The sequence below is a fragment of the Lithobates pipiens genome, unplaced genomic scaffold (assembly GCF_037356315.1).
Source record: "Lithobates pipiens isolate NorthernLeopardFrog02 unplaced genomic scaffold, aLitPip1_a1.2 Scaffold_13, whole genome shotgun sequence".
Taxonomy (NCBI): Eukaryota; Metazoa; Chordata; class Amphibia; order Anura; family Ranidae; genus Lithobates; species Lithobates pipiens.
This window is the reverse complement of record NW_027507718.1, coordinates 126,473,155-126,496,046: the sequence shown is the minus strand read 5'-3', so window position 1 is coordinate 126,496,046 and position 22,892 is coordinate 126,473,155. Positions and strand designations below refer to the sequence as shown.

Below are 22,892 nucleotides of genomic sequence, written 5' to 3'. Positions count from 1 at the left end.
TGAAGAACAACAGTGACCTTCAAAATTTCTAGGTTATTTGAAAATTGCTACTCTTCCCTCAAAGCAGCCTTCTTTTTTCACATGGACATCAATTTGCAGTCCAATTTGGCCTAAAAATAGCCAGAGTAGGCAATTATGTCTAAGCCCTTGTACACACGGTCGGAAATTCCGACGGAAAATGTCCGATCGGACCGTGTTGTCGGATAATCCGACCTTGTGTGGGCTCCATCGGACTTTTCCGTCGGAATGTCCGACCAACAAAGTTTGAGAGCTGGATATAAAATTTTCCGACAACATGATCCAATAGGACTTTGTCCGATCGTTTGTAGAGAATTCCGATCGGACAAAGGGCCACGCATGCTCAGATCAAATTACGAGCGCAAAGCTATTGGCTACTAGCGTGAACGTAGTTCCATCGTAACGTACAAACGTCATCACATTCCGAACGATCGATTTTCCGACAACTTTGTCCGACCGTGTGTATGCAACACCAGTTTCGGACAAAATCCGTGGGAAAAAATCCGTGGGACTTTGTTGTCGGAATGTCCGGCCGTGTGTACAAGGGCTAAGAGTACAATATAATGAGTCCATGCTTTGCCATTCATGTCCAGAGCAAGATTGGCCCAGCTCAAATAATTTAGTCCTTAAAATCTTTTGCAAACTAATGTTACTGTAGATTAGGTTCTCTAAGTGGTCTTTTGCTGAGAGGTTCTCTGTAGCTTGATCTCTGATCAATTCCTCTATTAATGTTCTAGAATTCAAGATGTTGTTAGACCTTAAAACCTGGTCACATAACTGTCAGTTGTTCCCCTTCTTGAGTAGCTTGTCTAAACATACACCTTTCAAACGTTTTTTTTACCCTGGCCAAAACTGTGCACTTAGTCTGCTTATGCAGTAGCTGGATGTATTGTTATCTGAATCTTGCCCTATTCCTTCCAGGGTTTCAAATATGTCCTGATGCAACAGTTATAAGGTAATGAGGGAACCATCTTGTTAGAAGACATCCATTTTGGGTAATGGAAAAATTACTGTTAGCTTGACATAGAAACCTATTGCTTAAGGTCATATGTGTTTTTTTTCTTGTACAAGGCATTTAGAATTATCACAAAGTTAGATATCTGTTCAGAACAGATGGATGCGGTTAAGCTACTTCCCTTTTTAAGAGCAGAAGTAACTCCATGGCGTTAGACCACAGGCCTGTCTTGCACCACACCTAAGAAACATTTTAAACTGTATAAAAATGTATATATTTAGCTTTTTGTTACTAGGCAGAGATATTGCTTGTACAAAAAACCATGATGACGTAGTAAAATATACTATCTTGCATATTTTATGTGGCAGTCCCTGATTGGCTAAACCACAGGGCTGTGCTTTAGCTCAAACTAAATAAAACTACTGTGTGTGCTCCAATATGCACAGTCATTATTCACGTACAAATCGTGTATGTGTGATGTCTGTCCACCGGTGATCGGGACCTCCGCTCCTCCATCCTAGCCTAGGCTACCAGGGGTTACTTACAGAAGACGAGCAACCTAACAGTTTTGGTACCAGAAAAGTGGGGTCATCTTGCGGCAGGTAAGTCACTTTACTCCTTTTTGCCTAAAAGGTGAATGGTGTGAATACTTACTCTGTCCAGATGGTCGCCATGAACTTAGTTTAATTTAAAAGAAATAACTGTGCCTTCGCGACGGACTAGGTTGGTCCCTCGGGAGGTTAAAAGGGCTCGCAAGGAATTTATAGGTTTAGGGGAGTCCGACTAGGTTGGTCTGACTTAAAACTATTGGTAATAGTATTTTTAACACGGGAAGTAGTAGATTACGCCCGTGACAAAGGGATTGGTGGAGTGGACGCCCATTTGAAATTTTTTTTAAAAAAGTGCACTATAAATTGATAAATGTATTGCAATACGGTTATTTCATGTCTTAAAGTATATTAAGAATATGTCTGTTTCTCTCTAGGTACGTGTGTAAGTATATAGAGTATAAGTTTTAATATAGAGTATAAGGAAAATAATTGTTGTTGTTTAAATGAGTGCAGAGTATGAGGAGCCCTCTTGTAGTGACATAGCATCCGCCTGCCCCCATTGCACGTTAGGTCTACTCTTCCTATGAATAGATGACAAGTGGATTTTACTGACCACCAGACCAGGGGGGTTCTCTTGCAGACTTGGTGTAAGAGGGGTATATCCCGCCACCAGGAAAGATTTACCCTTCATCGTATATTAAGGGTAAATCTTCATAGTTTTATATAAGTCCATCTGCCCCAAAAAAGATCAGGGATCCTACTCCCAGACCAAAGACCGGATTGTTGGACAAACCGGGTGTTATCACCTGTGTCCTGCCACTAGACACACACTGCCCAGACTACTAGATGGGGAATTCTGCAGCAACCCAAGCTATGGCCACCCCATCACCCTATGAATTTGTCAGTAATATGATCCCTGGCCCCCAGGTAGAACCATTTTGGACACAAGTCCGGGAAAGGTGTCACCAATTGGGAATCCATGACCCAGGACCCCAAGGTCCTTGTTCAGAGGAAGACTGGCAAGAAGTCAGCAAAATTTGTCAGGTACATAAGCATTCTTATCCTCCCTGCAAAGGGGCTGACCCACAATACATGAAGGATTGTTTCTGTGCATGGAACAAATGCCTTGGAAAATATAGGCAATTGTGGACAGCAAGGACATTGGAAATCCCAGTGCCCTTATAGGACTGGACAGATTAGAGCAAGAGGCAGAGGCAGGGGATTTAACCCCCAGACCCGCCCACAGTATCCCCGTTATCCGCCATACCAGAACCCTCGTCAACCACTACCCCAATATCCTACACAGCCACAAATAATGTACTGAGGGAAACTCTATTGGTATAAATGGGACATCCGTCACCCACCCCATCACCCCACCGTTGTCTGTAGCCACTCCCGAGGGACAGGAGCTATGTACCCAAAGTTTTGCGGTTTTGTCCTCATGTCCCGTGTCCCTTATGGGCAGGGACTTGCTGTCCAAACTGAGTATTACTATAAAATTTGACAAAAAGGGTTCTCTCACAGCTAGTTCCCCATTATGTGACTTACACGCCCCTAAACGACACACACACAGAGGGTTCCCAAAAAGGCATGCACACAGGAGTTTCTTTCTAATGATACCTTCCTCCCTTGACCATCACACAATTTGGGCAGAAAACAAAGGTAGTGTGGGCTTTATTAATTGCACCCCAAATGCACCCCAAATGCGGTCAGATGCAGGGATACAATATCAAAAACAGTATCCCCTACCCCCAGAGAAAGTCAAAGGCATCTCCCCTCAAATTAATGATTACATATCAAAAGGTATCCTGAAACCAATCATCAGTCCCTGGAACACACCCATTTACCCTGTAAAGAAGGCCAGTGGCGAGTGGAGACTCGTCCAAGACCTCAGAGCAGTAAACAAACAAGTGATTCCCCTCCCACCCCTAGTCTCAGACATCACTTTTATTTTCTCATGCATACCGGCAGACTCTCTATGCTACACAGTAATTGATTTAGCGAATGCTTTCTTTAGCATTCCCATTGCAGAGGAAGCCCAACCTATGTTTGCTTTCTCCTGGGCCAGGGCCAACTAACCTGGCAAGGGTATGTAGACAGTCCAGCCGCCTTCTCTATGGTACTCAACGAGACTGTCAAGTCTTGGACTTCTGAGCGTGGGTCGGTACTAATACAGTATGTGGATGACCTGCTCCTGTGCAGTCGAACTGCTGAAGATTGTGCGGTCGATTCAACATCACTGTTACAACACCTAGCTCACGCCGGGCATCTAGCCTCAAGGAAGAAAATACAATGGTGCCAGCCACAGGTAGAATACCTAGGGTGCATTCTAAAGGAAGGGACAAGGCTAGTGTCCCCCAAACGTGCCGCAGCCCTTCGAGCTCTCAGTCCCCCAAAAGACAAAGCCGCCCTACTCCTTGTTCTTGGGTGCAATGGTATATTGCCGCCAATGGATTCCTGACTGTTCTCATTATGATAGTATCCTAAGAGAGGCTACTGGCTCGACAGCCCCTAAATTAATAGATTGGACTGAAGACAGACTACAAGCTTTTCAAGCTCTATTAAACAGTCTGTCATGTACACCCGCCCTGGGATTGGTAGACTATGGTAAAGCTTTTCAGCTGTACTGTGTAGTTTCAGGGAAATCTTTTGCCGCGGTTCTCACACAACAACATGGAACAGGATACCGCCCGGTTTCTTACCTATCCAAGAAACTCCCTGTCCAGGTTCAAGGCATGCCGTCATGTCTCCAGAATTTAGCAGCCTGTGCTATGGCAGTACAGGACGCTAACAAAATGATCTTGGGCCACCCAATGACACTTTTCACCACCCATTCTGTCACCCACCTCATACAGAACATGAACACCCAACACATGACCTCACAAAGGCTCAGCGGTTATAAGATTACCCTTATGAACACTGACAATCTATCTCTTAAATATGTTCCCGTTAGCAACCCTGCTGTCCGCCTCCTGCACTCCATGCTGCGTCTACCACAAGACCCAGACCAGCTTCATGACTGTGTGGAAAAAGTGGAATCCATCACATCCCCTAGACCTGATCTCACGGATACACCTATTATAGATGCGGAAGATGTTTTCGTTGACGGTAGTTGCTCCCGCCCCTCTGATTCCACTTTCCTAACAGGTTATGCGATAGTCCAATTACCAGACAAGGTGCTAGAAGCCAAGCCGCTACCTCCCTTTTCAGCCCAAGTAGCAGAATTGGAAGCTCTCACCAGAGCCTGCATTCTATTCACTGATAAAAAGGTGAACATTTACACTGACAGTAGATATGCTTTCGGATTGGTGCATGACTTTGGTGTGATATGGGCTAATAGAGGTTTCAAAACCGCAGACAATAGACTAATTGCCAATTCAACACATATTATGGCTCTTCTCCAGGCCATCCTTCTCCCAAAGGAAGTGGCTATTATCAAGGTAAAAGCCCATTCCTCGGACGACAGCAAAATATCCAAGGGTAACCCCTAGCCGATAGGACTGCAAAGCAGGCTGCCGCCTCCTCCCCTAACCCCCCTGCCCCCACAACAGTTTTCTTTAAAGAGCATTTCACTTCATCTAACTTCAAAACAATTGTAGCACAAATACAAACAATGGCCACAGACCAGGACGTTCGTTTCTGGGTCGCTGCAGGATTGACCAAAGACCCCGAGGGTCTTTGGACAAAAGAGGGGAAGGTACTGGGAATACCTGAAGCAAGTTGCATTCTCATACTCTCATACCTCCATGGCCCAGGACACATAGGAGCTGCCCCTTTAACCAACCTGTATAATAAATCTTTTTGTACAAATAATTTGAATAAACAAATCCAACTTCTGACTATTACCCCCATTAGACCCTAACTCTGACATTAACATTTATTCCCAACAGGAAGTGTACGTGAAAAATCTGGTAAGTATGCTCCACGAAATAAATGAACAAGTTTCTGTCACCTTTTTCCCTCTTCCCACAGAACCAACGCATCCCTTCATCCCTGGGGATAAAGTGCTGATCAAACAATTAGCACAAAGAAAGAGTATCGGACCGGCTTTCTCAGGACCATGGAAGGTGGAAAAGGTATCCAGGACCGCAGTGTTAACAGACCTAGGAAACACCTGGATCCACGCCAGCCGTCTTAAAAAGTGTCCCCAGCTTCCCTCGACTCCAGAGCCCCTGGCAGTGACAGAGAGCAGCAACTCCCAAGAACAAGATCTACAAGAAGTTCAGAGAGGCATAGAACAAATTTCCCTGGAAGATCCCACACCCCCTCAAAAGGACAAAACAGAGCCAACAACTGCCGGGATGAGAAACGAAGAAGAAGAACAGAACTCTTAGATAACAAATAATCAGAACTTTAAAAAACAAAGATGCTTTCTCCATCAGTGTCAGGGAAGGCCTTGTGCCTCTTATGCTGTATTACCCTAGTAGTGTTCCTACCAACCTGGTTGATAGCTAACTGTATATACCATCCAGAAGATTTGGGACCATTAAAAGGGATTTGTGGGACTCCCTCCCCCAAGACAAATAACACACCCGCTGTTAGACACAAAAGAAGTGAACCTTCCCAAGAGTTTACTGATAAAATGTTGTTATTAAAATTTAAATACAGCTATGCCCAAAAATCAGGTTTTGATAAATGCTGGATATGTAGTAAGCTTCACCCTAGTACTGCTAGGATTCCTTTGATGGCCATACCTTTAAATTTCACCCTTCTCCTTAATGGCACACCCCCAATAGTTCTTACCAATGTTACAAGAAAAGCTTCTAACAAAACCCCAGGGATGGTGTTATCTCGCAGCACTAGCTCCCATCATGGGTGTGCTGGGAGATAAGGAAGGGAGTCACCTTCTTGAAGCCAGTGTTTATCCCAGATATCCCCTTAGACACCGTAATAAACGAGAATTGTTTTTAGAAAAAGATATGGCCTGGGCATGGTTCCCTTCCTGGACAGGGTGGGGAATTGACCTAATGAAAAGATTAAATAATTACACTGGCATAATTGATGAGATTCTGGAGGAAAATTCTGATGACATAACCAAACTAAATCTAGAAACTAGGGCAATTAGGAAGCAACTAGAACTACATGAGTTGGCTATAGAAAGTATGAGTGCAGCCCTTACTGGCCTCTGTGAGACTACTGAGGATTATGAGTGCTGTACCTGGATTCATAATACCAGCATCGAAGTCCCAGACTACTATGATGTTATTGCCCAACACAGGGAAGAGGTAAATAAACTACAGAAAGAGGCAAGGAATATAGGAAAAAACTGGGATCCCTTCTCGAGCAGTTTTAGTTTTGGGGGATTAATATCTTGGCTCCGAAATGCTGCCATGACAATTGTCACTGTGATTCTCTTCATTCTATTTTTATATGCCTGTTATAAGATAATCAAATGTTTATGTAAAAAGGGAAACACGGCCGCTCCGAAGGATCTGAAACTCACTTCCATTGTTAAGGATCCAACGGTATGGTATAAAAACCAAGAGCACAAGGGTTCGGAGTATGAAGCCTGTGCTATTAAATTAGAAATGGAATGATCATTATGTAAATCACAGAATGATCAAAGGGAGGATTATAAGGTAATGAGGGAACCATCTTGTTAGAAGACATCCATTTTGGGTAATGGAAAAATTACTGTTAGCTTGACATAGAAACCTATTGCTTAAGGTCATATGTGTTTTTTTTCTTGTACAAGGCATTTAGAATTATCACAAAGTTAGATATCTGTTCAGAACAGATGGATGCGGTTAAGCTACTTCCCTTTTTAAGAGCAGAAGTAACTCCATGGCGTTAGACCACAGGCCTGTCTTGCACCACACCTAAGAAACATTTTAAACTGTATAAAAATGTATATATTTAGCTTTTTGTTACTAGGCAGAGATATTGCTTGTACAAAAAACCATGATGACGTAGTAAAATATACTATCTTGCATATTTTATGTGGCAGTCCCTGATTGGCTAAACCACAGGGCTGTGCTTTAGCTCAAACTAAATAAAACTACTGTGTGTGCTCCAATATGCACAGTCATTATTCACGTACAAATCGTGTATGTGTGATGTCTGTCCACCGGTGATCGGGACCTCCGCTCCTCCATCCTAGCCTAGGCTACCAGGGGTTACTTACAGAAGACGAGCAACCTAACAACAGTAAAGCCTTCTTTTGTACAGGCACCAGTGGCGACTAGTGCTCAAATTTTTTTGGGGGGCACAAACAAACTGAAAAATACTAAAGCCCTCCTTCATCAATTGCAGCCTCACTGTGCCCATCAATTGCAGCCTCACTGTGCCCATCAAATGCAGCCACTATGCCCATCAAAAGCAGCCACTGTGCCCATCATATGCAGCCACGTGTGCCCATCAAATGCAGCCACTTGTGCCCAGTATATGCAGCCACTTGTGCCCAGTATATGCAGCCACTTGTGCTCATCATATGAAGCCACTTGTGCCCAGTATATGCAGCCACCTGTGCCCATCATATGCAGCCACTTGTGCCCATCATATGAAGCCACTTGTGCCCAGTATATGCATCACTTGTGCCCAGTATATGAAGCCACTTATGCCCACCAACCCGCAGGGCTTGTGGCCCTGGCAGCACCCCCAACCGCCACACGCGTGCAGCTCTGACAGACCCACCTGGCACTTACTGCCAGGCAGCAGCTCCTCTTAGTGCAGTGAGTGCACCAGAGTGACGGCGACCTCCACTCCAGTGTGTGTCTCCTCCGCTGAGTCCGCTCCTCTTCCTAAAAAAGCTTTGGCCAATCAGGAAACAGCTCTGACGCCCTGCCTTCTGATTGGCGGGCAGGAAGGTTAGTGAAAATAGCAAAAATTAATTCACTATCTTCACACATTTGAGCGGGACACTCTTTGTGCCCCGAACCCACCCTATTTTGAAGCCTATTAGAGCCTCTGGCTCTAATCAGGTGCTTCAAAAAGTACCACCCCCCTCCCACTCACGGGGCTCATGGGTCTGGCAGCTCCCCAACCCCCCTGCGCGCAGCTCTGACAGACGCCCCTGGCACATACCGCCAGGCAGCAGCTCCTCTCAGTGCAGTGAGTGCACCAGAGCGGCTGCGACCTCCACTCCAGCTCGTGTCTCCTCTGCTGAGTCCGCTCCTCTTCCTAAGCGCCAGGAATCCAATAGGGTGGCCTGCCACTTTGGCCAATCAGGAAACAGCTCTGAAGCCCTGCCTCCTGTTTGGCAGGGAGGAAGGTTAGTGTGAAAATAGCAAAAATGTATTTACTATCATCACACATTTGGGTGGGATCAGGGCACACTCTTTGTGCCCCGAGCCCACCCTATTTTGAAGCCTATTAGAGCCTCTGGCTCTAATCAGGTGCTTCAAAAAGTACCACCCCCTCCCGCCCCCACCATAGGAATCCATGCGTCCAGCGTCCTGAAAGGGGCCAGGCGCATTGTTTGGGGGAGCGGCGACCGTGCGCCCACAGTGCATGGGCCGCCACCGACAGGCATTATTACTTAATTTGCTACAACATAGCATAAAAACCTTTTTATTCCACTTGTCCAGGCTTTGTAAATGAACAGTAAGTCTGGCCATATGTGGATCGAAAATTCAGCAAGTTCAGCAAGGACTGCCAGAATTTCAATCTATGTATGGGCAGAGTATTTATACAGAAGTCAAACTACCAATCGACTTCTGTACAACCACCCTGTTTGAAAATTTCCACTCGATCAGAGCCGCCAGCAACAGCCAGCAGCTCTATTCAGTGTATTCTGATGGTGCGGAAGTCTTTTTTTTCGTTCAACACACAAATCTGAATCATCTATGAGCTACCTAAGGCCGCGTACACACTGGCGGACTGTTCGCCCAACTCAGTCCGCTGAACAGTGTTTCAGCGGACAGTCCGCTCGTGTGTGGGCTTCAGCAGACTGTTTCAGCGGACAGTCTGACGAACAAAGTCTTACGGAATTTCCGTAAGACAGTCCGTTCAAACTTGGTTTTGTCCGTCCAAACTTGGTTTCAGCGGACAGTCCGCTCGTGTGTAGGCAAGTTGGACGGACTAAGTATCGCGCATGCTCAGAAAGGGTTGACACGGCCGAAGGTTGCATTGCAGTGTATAGGACGTCGTTTTTCTAGTCCCGTCGTACGTGCTGTACACGTCATCACGCACGTTTTCAGCGGACTGTTCGTTCATCGTGTGTGGTCAAGTCCGTTCATGCTAATTTTGAATGGACTGTTTGTCTGATTGTTTGACGAACTTAGTTGGGCGAACAGTCCGCCCGTGTGTACGCGGCCTAAGACCTCTAGAAAGACCAAATGTTCATACTGTTAGCAAATCTAAGAATTTAGTTATCAAGATCACTGATATGTACTGTATGACTCAGATAACTAAAGCAATCCATGCACATCAAGTCGTGTGTCTTATTCCCCAATCAGGTGAAATTCCCAACTGAACCACACTTTCTGCAAACTGGGATAAGGCATGTCGGTGTAACAATTTTTGCTGCTTACTCTTTAGTACATTGCTATTCATGCGGTGCTATGCCCTCACGTAATCCATGCCATAATTTGACTTTGCCCACCTCTGTGGTTGCAAGTAGCTATTTCATTTAAGGACTACTAATATTTAATAATTCCGTTATTTACTAAATCCATGCAAAAATGACATGACAACACCTCTTGCAATCTAGATAACATGTTTGCATTTAACTATAAAAACTATAAAAAATAATATGAATGCAAAACCATTATACAGAGCAGGTTAGTATAACATGTTTGTTTAACCACCTTCAGACCGGACCATTTTGCTGGTAAATGACCAGAGGTCTTTTTACAATTTGGCACTGCGCTGCTTTAACTGGTAATTGCGCGGTCATGCAATGTTGTACCCAAACAAAATTTGCGTCCTTTTCTTCCCACAAATAGAGCTTTCTTTTGATGGTATTTGATTGCCTCTGCGATTTTTATTTTTTGCGATATAAACGTAAAAAGACCGCAAATTTTGAAAAAAAATGATATTTTCTACTTTTTGTTATTAGAAAAATCCAATAAACTCAATTTTAGTCATACATTTAGGCCAAAATGTATTCAGCCACATGTCTTTGGTAAAAAAAAAGTCAATAATTGTATATTTATTGGTTTGCGCAAAAGTTGTCACATCTACAAACTAAGGTACGTTTTCTGGAATTTACGCAGCTTTTAGTTTACGACTGCCTATCTCATTTCTTGAGGTGCTAAAATGGCAGGGCAGTACAAAACCCCCCCAAATGACCCCATTTTGGAAAGTAGACACCCTAAGGAAATTGATAGGTGGCATGTTGAGCCCATTGAATATTTTATTTTTTTGCCTCAAGCGATTGAATAATGACAAAAAATTATTTTTTTTATTTTTTTTACACAAAGTTGTCACTAAATGATATATTGCTCACACATGCTATGGGCATATGTGAAATGACACCCCAAAATAAATTCTGCTGCTTCTCCTGAGTACGAGGATACCACATATGTGGGACTTTTTGGGAGCCTAGCCGCGTACGGGGCCCCGAAAACCAAGCACCGCCTTCAGGCTTTCTAAGGGCGTAAATTTTTGATTTCACTTCTCACTACCTATTACAGTTTTGAAGGCCATAAAATGCCAAGATGGCACAAAACCCCCACAAATGACCCCATTTTAGAAAGTAGACACCCCAAGCTATTTGCTGAGAGGCATTTTGAGTCCATGGAATATTTTATATTTTGCCACAAGTTGCGGGAAAATTACAAACTTTAATTTTTTTTTATTTTTTTTTCACAAAGTTGTCACTAAATGATATATTGCTCACACATGCTATGGGCATATGTGAAATGACACCCCAAAATAAATTCTGCTGCTTCTCCTGAGTACGGGGATACCACATATGTGGGACTTTTTGGGAGCCTAGCCACGTACAGGGCCCCGAAAACCAAGAACCGCCTTCAGGTTTTCTAAGGGCGTAAATATTTGACTTCACTCCTCACTACCTATTACAGTTTTGAAGGCCATAAAATGCCAAGATGGCACAAAACCCCCACAAATGACCCCATTTTAGAAAGTAGACACCCCAAGCTATTTGCTGAGAGGCATGTTGAGTCCATGGAATATTTTATATTTTGCCACAAGTTGCGGGAAAATTACAAACTTTTTTTTTTTTTTTTCACAAAGTTGTCACTAAATGATATATTGCTCATGCATGCCATGGGCATATGTGAAATGACACCCCAAAATAAATTCTGCTGCTTCTCCTGAGTACAGGGATACCACATATGTGGGACTTTTCGGGAGCCTAGCCGCGTACGGGGCCCCGAAAACCAAGCACCGCCTTCAGGCTTTCTAAGGGCGTTACAGTTTTGAAGGCCATAAAATGCCAAGATGGCACAACCCCCCCCCCAAATGACCCCATTTTGGAAAGTAGACACCCCTAAATTTAGGGGTACACTAGTGAGACTAGGTAATAAATGGCGGGTGCCCTGAAACTATAAAAAAAATAACTAACCAACCAGCGTCACCTGTAACAGTTATATGGTGATCACTGGTGAAAGGGTTAACTAGGGGGCAATCAGGGGGCTTTATGCGGTAGTATATGGGGGTCCCTGGCGCTATAAAAAGCTGCGGCGAACCTAAATACCTACCTGCCTAACTAGCGTCACCTGTGACACTAATACAGTGATCAGAAAAACGATCGCTTATTAGGCTGGGTTCACACTGGAGCGATGCGGGAACGCCACGAATCCGCGGCGGGTTCCCGCATCACATGCCTCCCGGCGGCAGTTCACACTGCCCTGGGAGTGTCAGTGAAATGTTAATGACACCCCCAGATCAGTTCGCATATCGCAGTGCGATCTGCAAACTCGGATCGCATGGTGTGAACACCCATGCGATCAGATTCTGCTGCGGACCAAAAAAAGGGTCCCGTGCGAGTTTGCGGCGGGTGCGGCGGGTGCGACACGAATTCAGCCATACTATCTGTATGGCTGAACTCGAATCGCACAGAGATCGGATGTGATTTGCACTGCAGTGCGGTGCGAATCACATCCGTTCTCATAAACCGCTGCAATGTGAACCCAGCCTTAGTGACACTGGCGACGGGGGGTGATCACGGGGTTAAACCTTTATTGGGGGGGTTAGGGGGGTGCCTTAGAACTAAAGGGGGCTAACCCTAACTGCCCTAACAGTTATTACAGTCACAAATGACACCCGCCGGGTGATCAGGGGGTTAAACCTCTATTAGGTAATAAATGGCGGGTGCCCTGAAACTATAAAAAAATAACTAACCAACCAGCGTCACCTGTAACAGTTATATGGTGATCACTGGTGAAAGGGTTAACTAGGGGGCAATCAGGGGGCTTTATGCGGTAGTATATGGGGGTCCCTGGCGCTATAAAAAGCTGCGGCGAACCTAAATACCTACCTGCCTAACTAGCGTCACCTGTGACACTAATACAGCGATCAGAAAAACTATCGCTTATTAGGCTGGGTTCACACTGGAGCGATGCGGGAACGCCATGAATCCGCGGCGGGTTCCCGCATCGCATGCCTCCCGGCGGCAGTTCACACTGCCCTATGCGAACTGCTGGGAGTGTCAGTGAAATGTTAATGACACCCCCAGATCAGTTCGCATATCGCAGTGCGATCTGCAAACTCGGATCGCATGGTGTGAACACCCATGCGATCCGATTCTGCTGCGGGCCAAAAAAAGGGTCCCGTGCGAATTTGCGGCGGGTGCGGCGGGTGCGGCGGGTGCGACACGAATTCAGCCATACTATCTGTATGGCTGAACTCGAATCGCACAGAGATCGGATGTGATTTGCACTGCAGTGCGGTGCGAATCACATTCGTTCTCATAAACCGCTGCAATGTGAACCCAGCCTTAGTGACACTGGCGACGGGGGGTGATCACGGGGTTAAACCTTTATTGGGGGGGTTAGGGGGGCACATTAGAACTAAAGGGGGCTAACCCTAACTGCCCTAACAGTTATTACAGTCACAAATGACACCAATGCAAAAAAAAAAAAAAAAAAAAGCAATTGGTGTCACTGTGACTGGGGGGGCAGGGGTAATTGGGGGGTGATCGGGGGGTAAAGGGGGGGTGTGAGTGTGCCTGGCATGTTCTACTGTGTAGTGTAGTGCTTGTGCAACTCACCGATGCTCTCTCCTCGGTGCCGGAACGAAAAATACCGACACGGAGGAGAGAATACATCACTTCCTCTCCTGTGTTTACATTACAGGAGAGGAAGTGATGTCATTTTCATTCATTTTCATTTCATTCCCGACATTTTCATTCGTCGGGAGCGATCGCGAGGGGGTGGCCATGAATGAATGGCCGTCCCCTCGTCCGGGATCGCTCCCGAACGAATACCGACCGCCGCAGGCACCGGGCGGGGGCCCGATCGGGCCCCCGACCGGCGGGCAGGCAAGGACGTACATGTAAGCCCTTATGCCTGCCCGTGCCATTCTGTCGACGTACATCGTCATGCGGCGGTCGGCAAGTGGTTAAAAAACAAAATTAAAAAACAAACCTTTAATGTCACTTTAAGTGAACAATTTACAGTAGCTGTCTATTACCTGTATATCGCTTTGTCCTCTGTGCTTCTTTTTTCCAATTCTAGATTAGGACCTTCTCTCCGGAAACTCTTCCTTATCTCCATCATGAACAGCTTAGTTTTTATTTCCAAGTCTTTTGGTAGCAGGTTCCAACCTTTATGCAAAAGGGAAATACATTAATAAGTCTCCTATGATCCAATATGTTCTCAGGCAAAGGAACTAAACCATACCAACTATTTGCAAAAATATTGAAGACTGCAACAAAAGAAGTGTTCTTACACATATGATTTTCAACATCCTGTTCAGACTGTAAAGTTAAAGTGGTTAGTCTGCCCTGTCTTTCTCTTTTCACAGAATGTTTGTGCAGCAGCGCCATTGGCTCCTGCTGCTGTCAGTCAAGTCCTGTGAGCAGAGAGCGGGAGGTGGGGCAAAGGGTGGCATATGATTGTCTATAGACAAACACAGCCCAACTCAGGAGCGAGCCTGCATATCTGCCCGATGGCAAGCCACTTGTTATGGGGCAGGCACAGAAAAAGGAGGAGCAGAGAGTGCTGGCAGGAGACCCCAGCAGAGGAGGTTCAGGACGCTCAGTGCAATACTACTGCACAGAGCAGGTGAGTATAACATGTTTATAAAAAGTGTGTAAAAATATGCGCTAGGTCACAAGCAACTGAACAGCAAGCAGCCACTTATATAACTGTGATACCAGCTCATAACATACATAGATACAAATAGGCGGCGCTAATATAATAAGTGCAAATATGCAAAGAGAGGTTAAAGTGGATGTAAACCCGCTGATCACCCTGTATAAACCAAAGTCACAATAGTAATGTGCCAACATGTTGAAAGGTCATGCATGTTTCATTGCTTTAAAAATGTTACTCTCTTCAGCTGTAGGAGACCCTCAAAACTCTCCAATTGGTGGATGGGTCTATTTGCTGGCACTCAGGGCCGGGACAAGGGGTGGGCAGGAGGAGCACCTGCCCTGGACACTGTATCATGTAAGGTGGGGGGAACCACAAGGAGATTGGGGAAGAGGGTATTTGTGTTATAAGGGGGAATTTGATTTATGCTAGGAGGGGGGATTGTGGGAGAATTTGTGCTGGGAGGGGGATTTGGAGTTGTGGGACAAGAGGCGTAGTAGCAGGGGAAATTTTAGGGGTAGAGGATTTGTGCTAGGAGGGGGGGGCTGAGTGAGTTGGGGGATGGGGGGGGGGCAAAGATTTGTGCTGGAGGGGAATTACACTTAGGGGTAAGCATGCAGATTAGTGCTCAGTTTTTGTACCAGCAATGACAGGACTCCCCGCCCATCTCAACACTCCCCCTCACAATAACAGAAACCATAATAAAAGAAGGAAAGAAAGAACGAAAGAAAGAAAGAAAGAAAGAAAGAAAGAACGAAAGAAAGAACAAAAGAAAGAAAGAAAGACATTAGTAAGGGTTAGTCCCCTCAGCCCAGACCTCAATCCCCATGGTGTTCCAGCAACTTGGAGGTACGCAATCCAGGGGTTCCATACTTTTTCAAACTTAGCTTGTTTATCTTTACCGATACTGGTCAGTTTTTCGTTTACCATAATCCAAGATATTTTGTTTCACCATCTTGACATTGATCACTGGAGATTTCTATGCTCCTGCTATGGTTATTTTGGCTGCTAGAAAAATAAAATATGAGAGTTCGAAGATGTCTGGGGAGCTCCTCCAACAGGTTAGCACAGCGCAGTTTTGGAGCCTCTGGGTATATTCAGTCCTGTCACTGAATAGACAAAATTGAACACTCTTATCCAGAAACGTTGGACCTTCAGACAGGACCACCAGATATGAAACATATCACCCTCCTGTCTGCATTCCCCAAAAACAAAGGGGCGAGCTGCCTGGGTATAGTTTCGCCAAACTTTTTGTGAGGAGGTACCAACACGATAACACTTTGTAATTTACTTCCACAAGGGATTAATTCGTATTGTAAATCCGCAACAGCTGCCAGTCCCAGCACCACACACTTAGCAGACATGCAAGCAGCTCTGCTCAAACAACTCACTATTAATGTGTTGTATATAACAGCAGCCGCTGTACATCTGTGGGACTCCGGTGTTTTTTCTTTATTGTAGAAGAGTATTCTTATAGAAAATGTTTACTTGTTAGTATACATCATTCACACTAGTCTTTTTTCATAAAAAAACTTGCCCATCAATGTAAGGGAAGGTCAAAGGGAAACTACTGTAAAATGGTTCTTTTTTTTTCCCTAGCAGATACAGATTTGAATATTTATACATTTGTTTTTATTATTTTTATAAATTTTGCACTAAAACAATGCAGTACAAAATAAATGCAAGGTACCAATAGTACCAGAAACAATCGATAATGAAAAAAAGAAGAAAAAAAAAACAATACAGTCAGAAGGGAGTAAACAGTACCACTGGTCTTGCAGGACCAACTTGTTCTTGACAAAAATCCCCCAGCATTCAACATGCAAAACAGATATAATGGCAGAATAGACTGTGCAGAGAAGTGCAGGATAACAGTACAGGTGCTAATACTAATCTCACATAGGCAGCTCCCCAATCAGGATTGTTACAGTATAAGCACAATAGCATCAGTATCTTGGACGTCAGCTCATATACAAGCAAGAGAGGCATAGAGTAAGCTTGTAGGCCCCCATCTATCTGGGAACTAGTAGCTCTATTCATACCACACTCAATCCAACCCAGTACCCACATGGGACTAACCGTTCATCTCCAGAATTCCACCAACCCCAGACTTTCTAAAATGTATGGGGATAACCTTGATTCAAATATGCAGCCTTATAGAATGGGAGTGCAGCATTCACTAGGCCCTTCCAGGATCGTAAAGAATGAGCCAGGGGTTTCTTCCAATGTAAGATGATATTTTTACATAGGTAGTATGACTTTGCATATGTCATACCTAGCCAGTGCCCTGGAAGCTGAAAATCACTGTATTGGGCACCACTACTCCAGTGATCTCCACTAGCTTTGGGATCCTGTGTCGAGAGGCTGCCCTTCTACGTACTGCACACAGGGGGTGATCCACTCAGCATGGGGCCATTCACAGAACACTTTGCATTTTTTCAATTAATGCAAAGCATTCTCTGATTGGATGTCACTGTCCCACCTCTCCACCTCATCCAATAAGAGATTACTGTGCATACTTAGAGAAAATTGATAGAATTCCCCGATTGGCACCCATCCTGAATGGGTGACCTCCTGTGCTCCCAATGCAGCAAGGCAGTCACTTGGCATGAGACCCAGAAGCTAGTAGAGATCACTGTAGTAGTGGTGTCTGCTCCCAGGAGATCAGCCAGGTATGGTATATACATAGTTAGTGAGAAGTGAGAACTCAATGTATATAAAAAAAGAATAAACTGTGCTCCAAAGCAAATTCTAAATAAAAAGCTGCAATAACAACCAAAAAAATATCCATATGGTGTCAAAAACGAAAAATATATAAATTGCGCTAATTACTGTGACCACTCTTTATCCAATATGACATAAAAATTAGTGATAAATAATAAGGAATCTATATATGTGCATATACAAGAAACACTAGCATAAAATTAATCAAAATATATATATACAAAGTGAAAAAATATATATATGATTAATACAAAGTCCATCAACAGTCCAAGCCAAAAAACGAAAAAATGAAAGGCCAAAAAAACCCCGTAAAAACAGGAAATCCGAAGTTTGAGGGAAGAACCTTCACCAGAGCTTGTAGGAAGAAGGAAGATGGAAGACGAGATGGGGATAAATCAAAATGATCAATGCCCTTACCAGATGCGGTGGACCCCCTTTAGTGGCAAGGTCTAAAATGCAGGCAGATATAACCCTCTACACGGGTGGATTAGATATCCAGCTGCTCACTTGTCTGCTCACTAGGCTCGTCTGTCTCCAGGAATCAGTGGTGCAGGAAACAGGATTCCACTCAGAACAGCCACTCGTTCGCCAGGGAAACCATGAGTAGGAGGTAAAAATAACTCCAATAGTGTGATATTGTAAGTCAAAAACATTTGTTTAAAAAAAGACAGGAGCGGAGACCGTCAGCTGGTTATTATTATTATTATTGGGCGATTTAAAGGAAGAGCCCTTCGGTGGGTATCCCGATGCCTTCCTTTAAATCGCCCAATAATAATAAGAAATTTAAGAACCATAAATCTAATGGGTATGGCCAACACTCTGATAATCAGTATCGGAATTCCTTCCCCCGAGGGACTCACGCTGATGAATACCAGTATGGCCCCCCTGGGAGAATGTATGAAGAATACCAATATTCCAATTATACGGTCCCAACTCAGAATAGATTCCAGCCTTTAAGGGATGAGGATTTTCAATATGATAATGTATACGAAAATAGGGACAATTTTCGCCCCGATTATCATACCCCCCAGAGAATAACACGATCAGATACCCTTGGTATCAACCCCCTCCTCAGTGAAGTGAATTGGGAGGGTGGCGTACTCCCCAGTATCCACAATGGGAAGAGCACCACCAACCCCAAAATTGGGGTTTTCCCCAGGGAGTACAAAACTTCCATAGACCTATAAAACAAAGAGAAGAGTCAGAGGGGGGCGGGGATCAAAAAGCCAAACAGAAGAGAGAATGAGGGGACAAAGAATTTTTAATCTGAGTAAAGTTACCCCTACAAACGCTGAGACATCAATTTTGGATAAGGGGCTTAAATTCGCACCTCCAAAATCCCTTAAATTCCAGACATATATGGACATTCATAAATATACTAGAAAACAAAATGTTCAAGTGGAAGTAAACCCTCCTATCATTTTCAGCCAAGGAAGCTGTCATCTTGACCTCTGTTTAATCTTCAACTGCCATGTTGTTGCACATGTGATCAGTTATGACACCAGCCATTGGATGGTTTAACAGTTTGGTTGAGAGCACAACCAATGTGACAGTTACATTTCTGGCATGCCGGAAATGTAACTGTTTTTTGAAACCTATTAGCAGTGGTGGTGTGAGCCCCGCTGGAATTAGATATTCGGGCCTTGCTAATGCTTCCCTATTCAATCCCCCAGGGGGCATGTCTGCTTTGATTAAGGTTTTCAGAGATGTTCTTCTCAGAGATCTAGACAATTTGAAAATCAAAAAAGTGAGAATGGCTAAAAACCTACAATTGGGACTTGACCAACTTTGTAACCAAAAGGACCTCTTAATTAGACCAGCAGATGGGGGGGGGGGGGGGGGGTCGTCAATTCTTGACAAGGCTGATTACCTTCAGGAGTTAAATAAAATTGTTGGTGAACGTGATACATATACTTTACTCAAATCCGATCCACGATTCAGGCATAGCAAAGAATTGGAAAGAATTGTGGATTCTGTCTTTGAGTCTGGTATAATTAATAAAAAGGAGAAGCTGTTTTTGATCCCAGTCTCTTCAAGGATCCCTATGCTATATTACTTGCCAAAGATCCACAAGGATCCGGTCTGTCCGCTAGGCCGTCCAATTATCAGTGGAATTGATTTCATTACTTCAAGGGCAGGGAAATATATCGATGGGTTCCTTCAACCCTTAGTCAAATTATTACCAGCTTATATTAAGGACAGTAGACACATTATGCAACTTCTAAGGGATTGTATGTATAGGGAGGGACACTGGTTGGTGACGGCCGATGTCACCTCCCTATACACTATTATTCCCCATCATTGGGGTATTTCATCAGTGAAATATTTTTTGGATAAGGATTTCTCTTTGCTGAATAAACAAAAGCGCTTCATTATGTAGCTTCTTGAATATGCCACTACTCATAATTTCTTTTGGCATAGTAATCAGTTTTTCCTTCCAGACAAGAGGTGTAGCCATGGGGGCAAAGTTTGCCCCCAGTTTTCCCAACCTCTTTATGGGGAAATGGGAGGAGGACGTCATCTATGCCCAACAACGACCTGAATTGGTCTTGTGGGCAAGATATATAGATGACACCCTCCTCCTATGGAATGGCACTTATGAGTCCTTACATGCCTTTATAGAGGGTTTAAATAACAATGATAGGGGCATTGAGTTTAAATATGAGGCCAGCCAAACATTTTTTCTGGATCTTAAGATTTGGGGTGAGGGGGACTCTATACTAACTTCTACCTATTTAAAGACCACAGATCGTAACTGATTTATACCACGGGACAGCTGTCATCACAAGTCTTGGCTTGACTCAGTCCCTAAGAGTCAATACATTAGAATCAGACACAACTGTTCTAAGTTGGATGATTTTAAGATTCAATCTAAAGTACTTACAGATAGGTTTATAGAGAAGGGTTACGAGAGTTCCTTCTTGAAACAAAAATCGGATCAGGTAGAACGATTGGATCGTAACTCTTTGTTGTCTGAAAAAGTGGTTCGGGATGAGGATAAAAACAATAGCAATTTTGCGTGCCCCTTTATCACAGGGTATTCCCATAATTTTTCTATTAAAAAATTACTACTTAAACATTGGCATATTGTAAAAAATTATTGGATACTTGGGTCTGTACTCCCTGAGAAACCTCAGATAGTTTTCAGAGGGGTTCCGTCACTGAGGTCTTTGTGGCCACTAACGTCTGTGATCCCCCCGATAAGAAAGTAATGTTTTTCCAAAATATGGTGGGTTTCTACAGATGTAAGAAATGTGCAGTTTGTACTGTTAATGCGATTAGAGATAGGAAAATCACACATTTCAAATCTAATAGTACCTCACGTGAGTTCCCGATAAAATCGCTAATCACCTGTTCCACTCATAGGGACTTCTCACTTGCCCGTGCGGGCTTTAATACGTGGGGCGGACTGTTTGACCATTACAGGTTAGATTGGGTGAACATATTGGGAACATCAGGAGAGGTTTTAAGGGGCACCCCGTATCAAGGCACTATCTGGAGTGCCATAAACAGGACCCAGAGGGGACTAGTTTTGTTGGCATTGACCGATTAAAATTGCCCTGGAGAGGGGGCCCCAAACGTCGAGCTATTTCAAAGCTCGAAATGGGATGGATTTATAAAATCAGATGTCTCAGACCCTTTGGGTTAAATGTGGATATTGAAATAAATGCGTAAATTTTAGAATTTTTTTTGACATCTATGTGGAAATGTTGCTTATATATATATATGTGAAAAAGGTTTATATGTCTTATCGATGGAGGTTTGAGAGAGCACCTGTCTTGATATGTAGCCTGTCATATTTACCTTTTGATACTGATGTGTTTTTTGTTATTTGTTATTAGTTACTTTCAGTCCCCTATTCTGGATTAATTTACATGAGGATTGACTTTTATTATATTTTATATTTTTTTATATAGACGTATGGTTATTTCTATTAAGGTATGCTTTATGTTTATATTTAGGTGCCTTTATTCTACTAGTGGTTGTAGTGCATTCACATTATTGCATACAGTTTTTCTTCTGTGTGCTCTATTGTCAAGCCGTATAGACGTGATATGCGTCAGATCGAGGTCTGGTGCTCTCTCGCAAGGTTTTGTGTGACGACTCAGTGGCCACAACAAGGCTTGGTTACGGTTCAGTCATATAAAGGTGATGGTTTCAGTACGTCTCCCGTGCCCCATTGAAGATGTCAGCTCTGACGAAACATGTAGGGCGGTGCTATGTACTGACGCCATCACGCCCCTGTGTGTTTTTTGGAACACGGGTGTTTGTTTTTATCGCTTGTCGGCAAATATTTTTAAATTTAGCGAGTGATGCTGGTCTCCGCGCCTGCCTTTTTTTTTAACAATAAATGTTTTTTACTTACAATATCACATTATTGTAGTTATTTTTACCTCCTTCTCATGGTTTCCTTGGCGAACTAGTGGCTGTTCTGAGTGGAATGCTGTTTTCTGCACCGCTGATTCCTGGAGACAGACGAGCCTAGTGAGCAGACAAGTGAGCAGCTGGATATCTAATCCACCCGTGCAGAGGGTTATATCTGCCTGCATTTTAGACCTTGCCACTAAAGGGGGTCCACCGCATCTGGTAAGGGCATTGATCATTTTGATTTATCCCCATCTCATCTTCCATCATCCTTCTTCCTACAAGCTCTGGTGAAGGTTCTTCCCTCAAACTTCGGATTTCCTGTTTCTCCTTTGGGATATTTTTGGGCTTTAATTTTTCAGCACATATATAGATTCATTATTATTTATCACTCATTTTTATATCACATTGGATGTAGAGTGGTCACAGTAAGTAGTGCAATTGATATATTTTTAGTTTTTGAGAACTCAATGTACCTTGGTATCAATTTCTTGCATTCCCTGTAAAGCAAACAGCTCAAAGAGCCAGTGAATTGTGCTGCAGTTCAAGGAGGATGCTGATAGAAAAAGAGAGCAGCGTGAAAGAGACATTAACTTATCAGTCCGCTGATTCTCTTTTCACTTTCCAGTCACAGACCAAGGAAAAGAAAAAACCTGTTATGCCCCATACACACGATCGGATTTTCTGACAACAAATGTTGGATGTGAGCTTTTTGGCGGAAAGTCTGACCGTGCGTATGCTCCATCGAACATTTGTTGTCAGACTTTCCACCAACAAATGTTGGCTAGCAGGTTCTCAAATTTTCAGCCAACAAATGTTTGTTGTCTGACTTTCTGATTGTGTGTACACAAGTCCGTTGGACAAAAGTCCATGCATGCTTGGGATCAAGTATGACTCGGAAGCACTCGGTCTTGTAAAACTAGCGGTGGTAATGGAGATATCATGTACGTCTTGTACATCACTGCGTTCGTAATTGTTGGCCAACATTTGTGTGACCGTGTGTATGCAAGACAAGTTGGAGCCAACATCCTTTGAACAAAAATCGACAGTTTTGTTGTCGGAGAGTCCGATCGTGTGTATGGGGCATAAGTGTTACTGAACTGAAACAGAAAAATC

At 43.8% G+C, this 22,892-nt stretch overlaps 1 protein-coding gene and 1 long non-coding RNA gene across 3 annotated transcripts in view; one reads left to right on the top strand and one right to left on the bottom strand.

The window, feature by feature from the left end:
• The window catches only part of USHBP1 (USH1 protein network component harmonin binding protein 1), a 120,577-nt gene that overhangs the window by 29,302 nt on the left and 68,383 nt on the right, over positions 1–22,892 (bottom strand). For both annotated transcript variants that reach the window (XM_077475535.1, XM_077475534.1), the window contains one exon: positions 14,065–14,197. In XM_077475535.1, the coding sequence (XP_077331661.1) occupies positions 14,065–14,197 (133 nt within the window). The remainder of the gene's footprint in view (positions 1–14,064; positions 14,198–22,892) is intronic.
• LOC143974305 (uncharacterized) lies at positions 973–7,567 on the top strand. The gene is made up of 2 exons (XR_013272195.1): positions 973–1,575; positions 5,497–7,567. It is a non-coding gene; the product is annotated as an uncharacterized LOC143974305 (long non-coding RNA).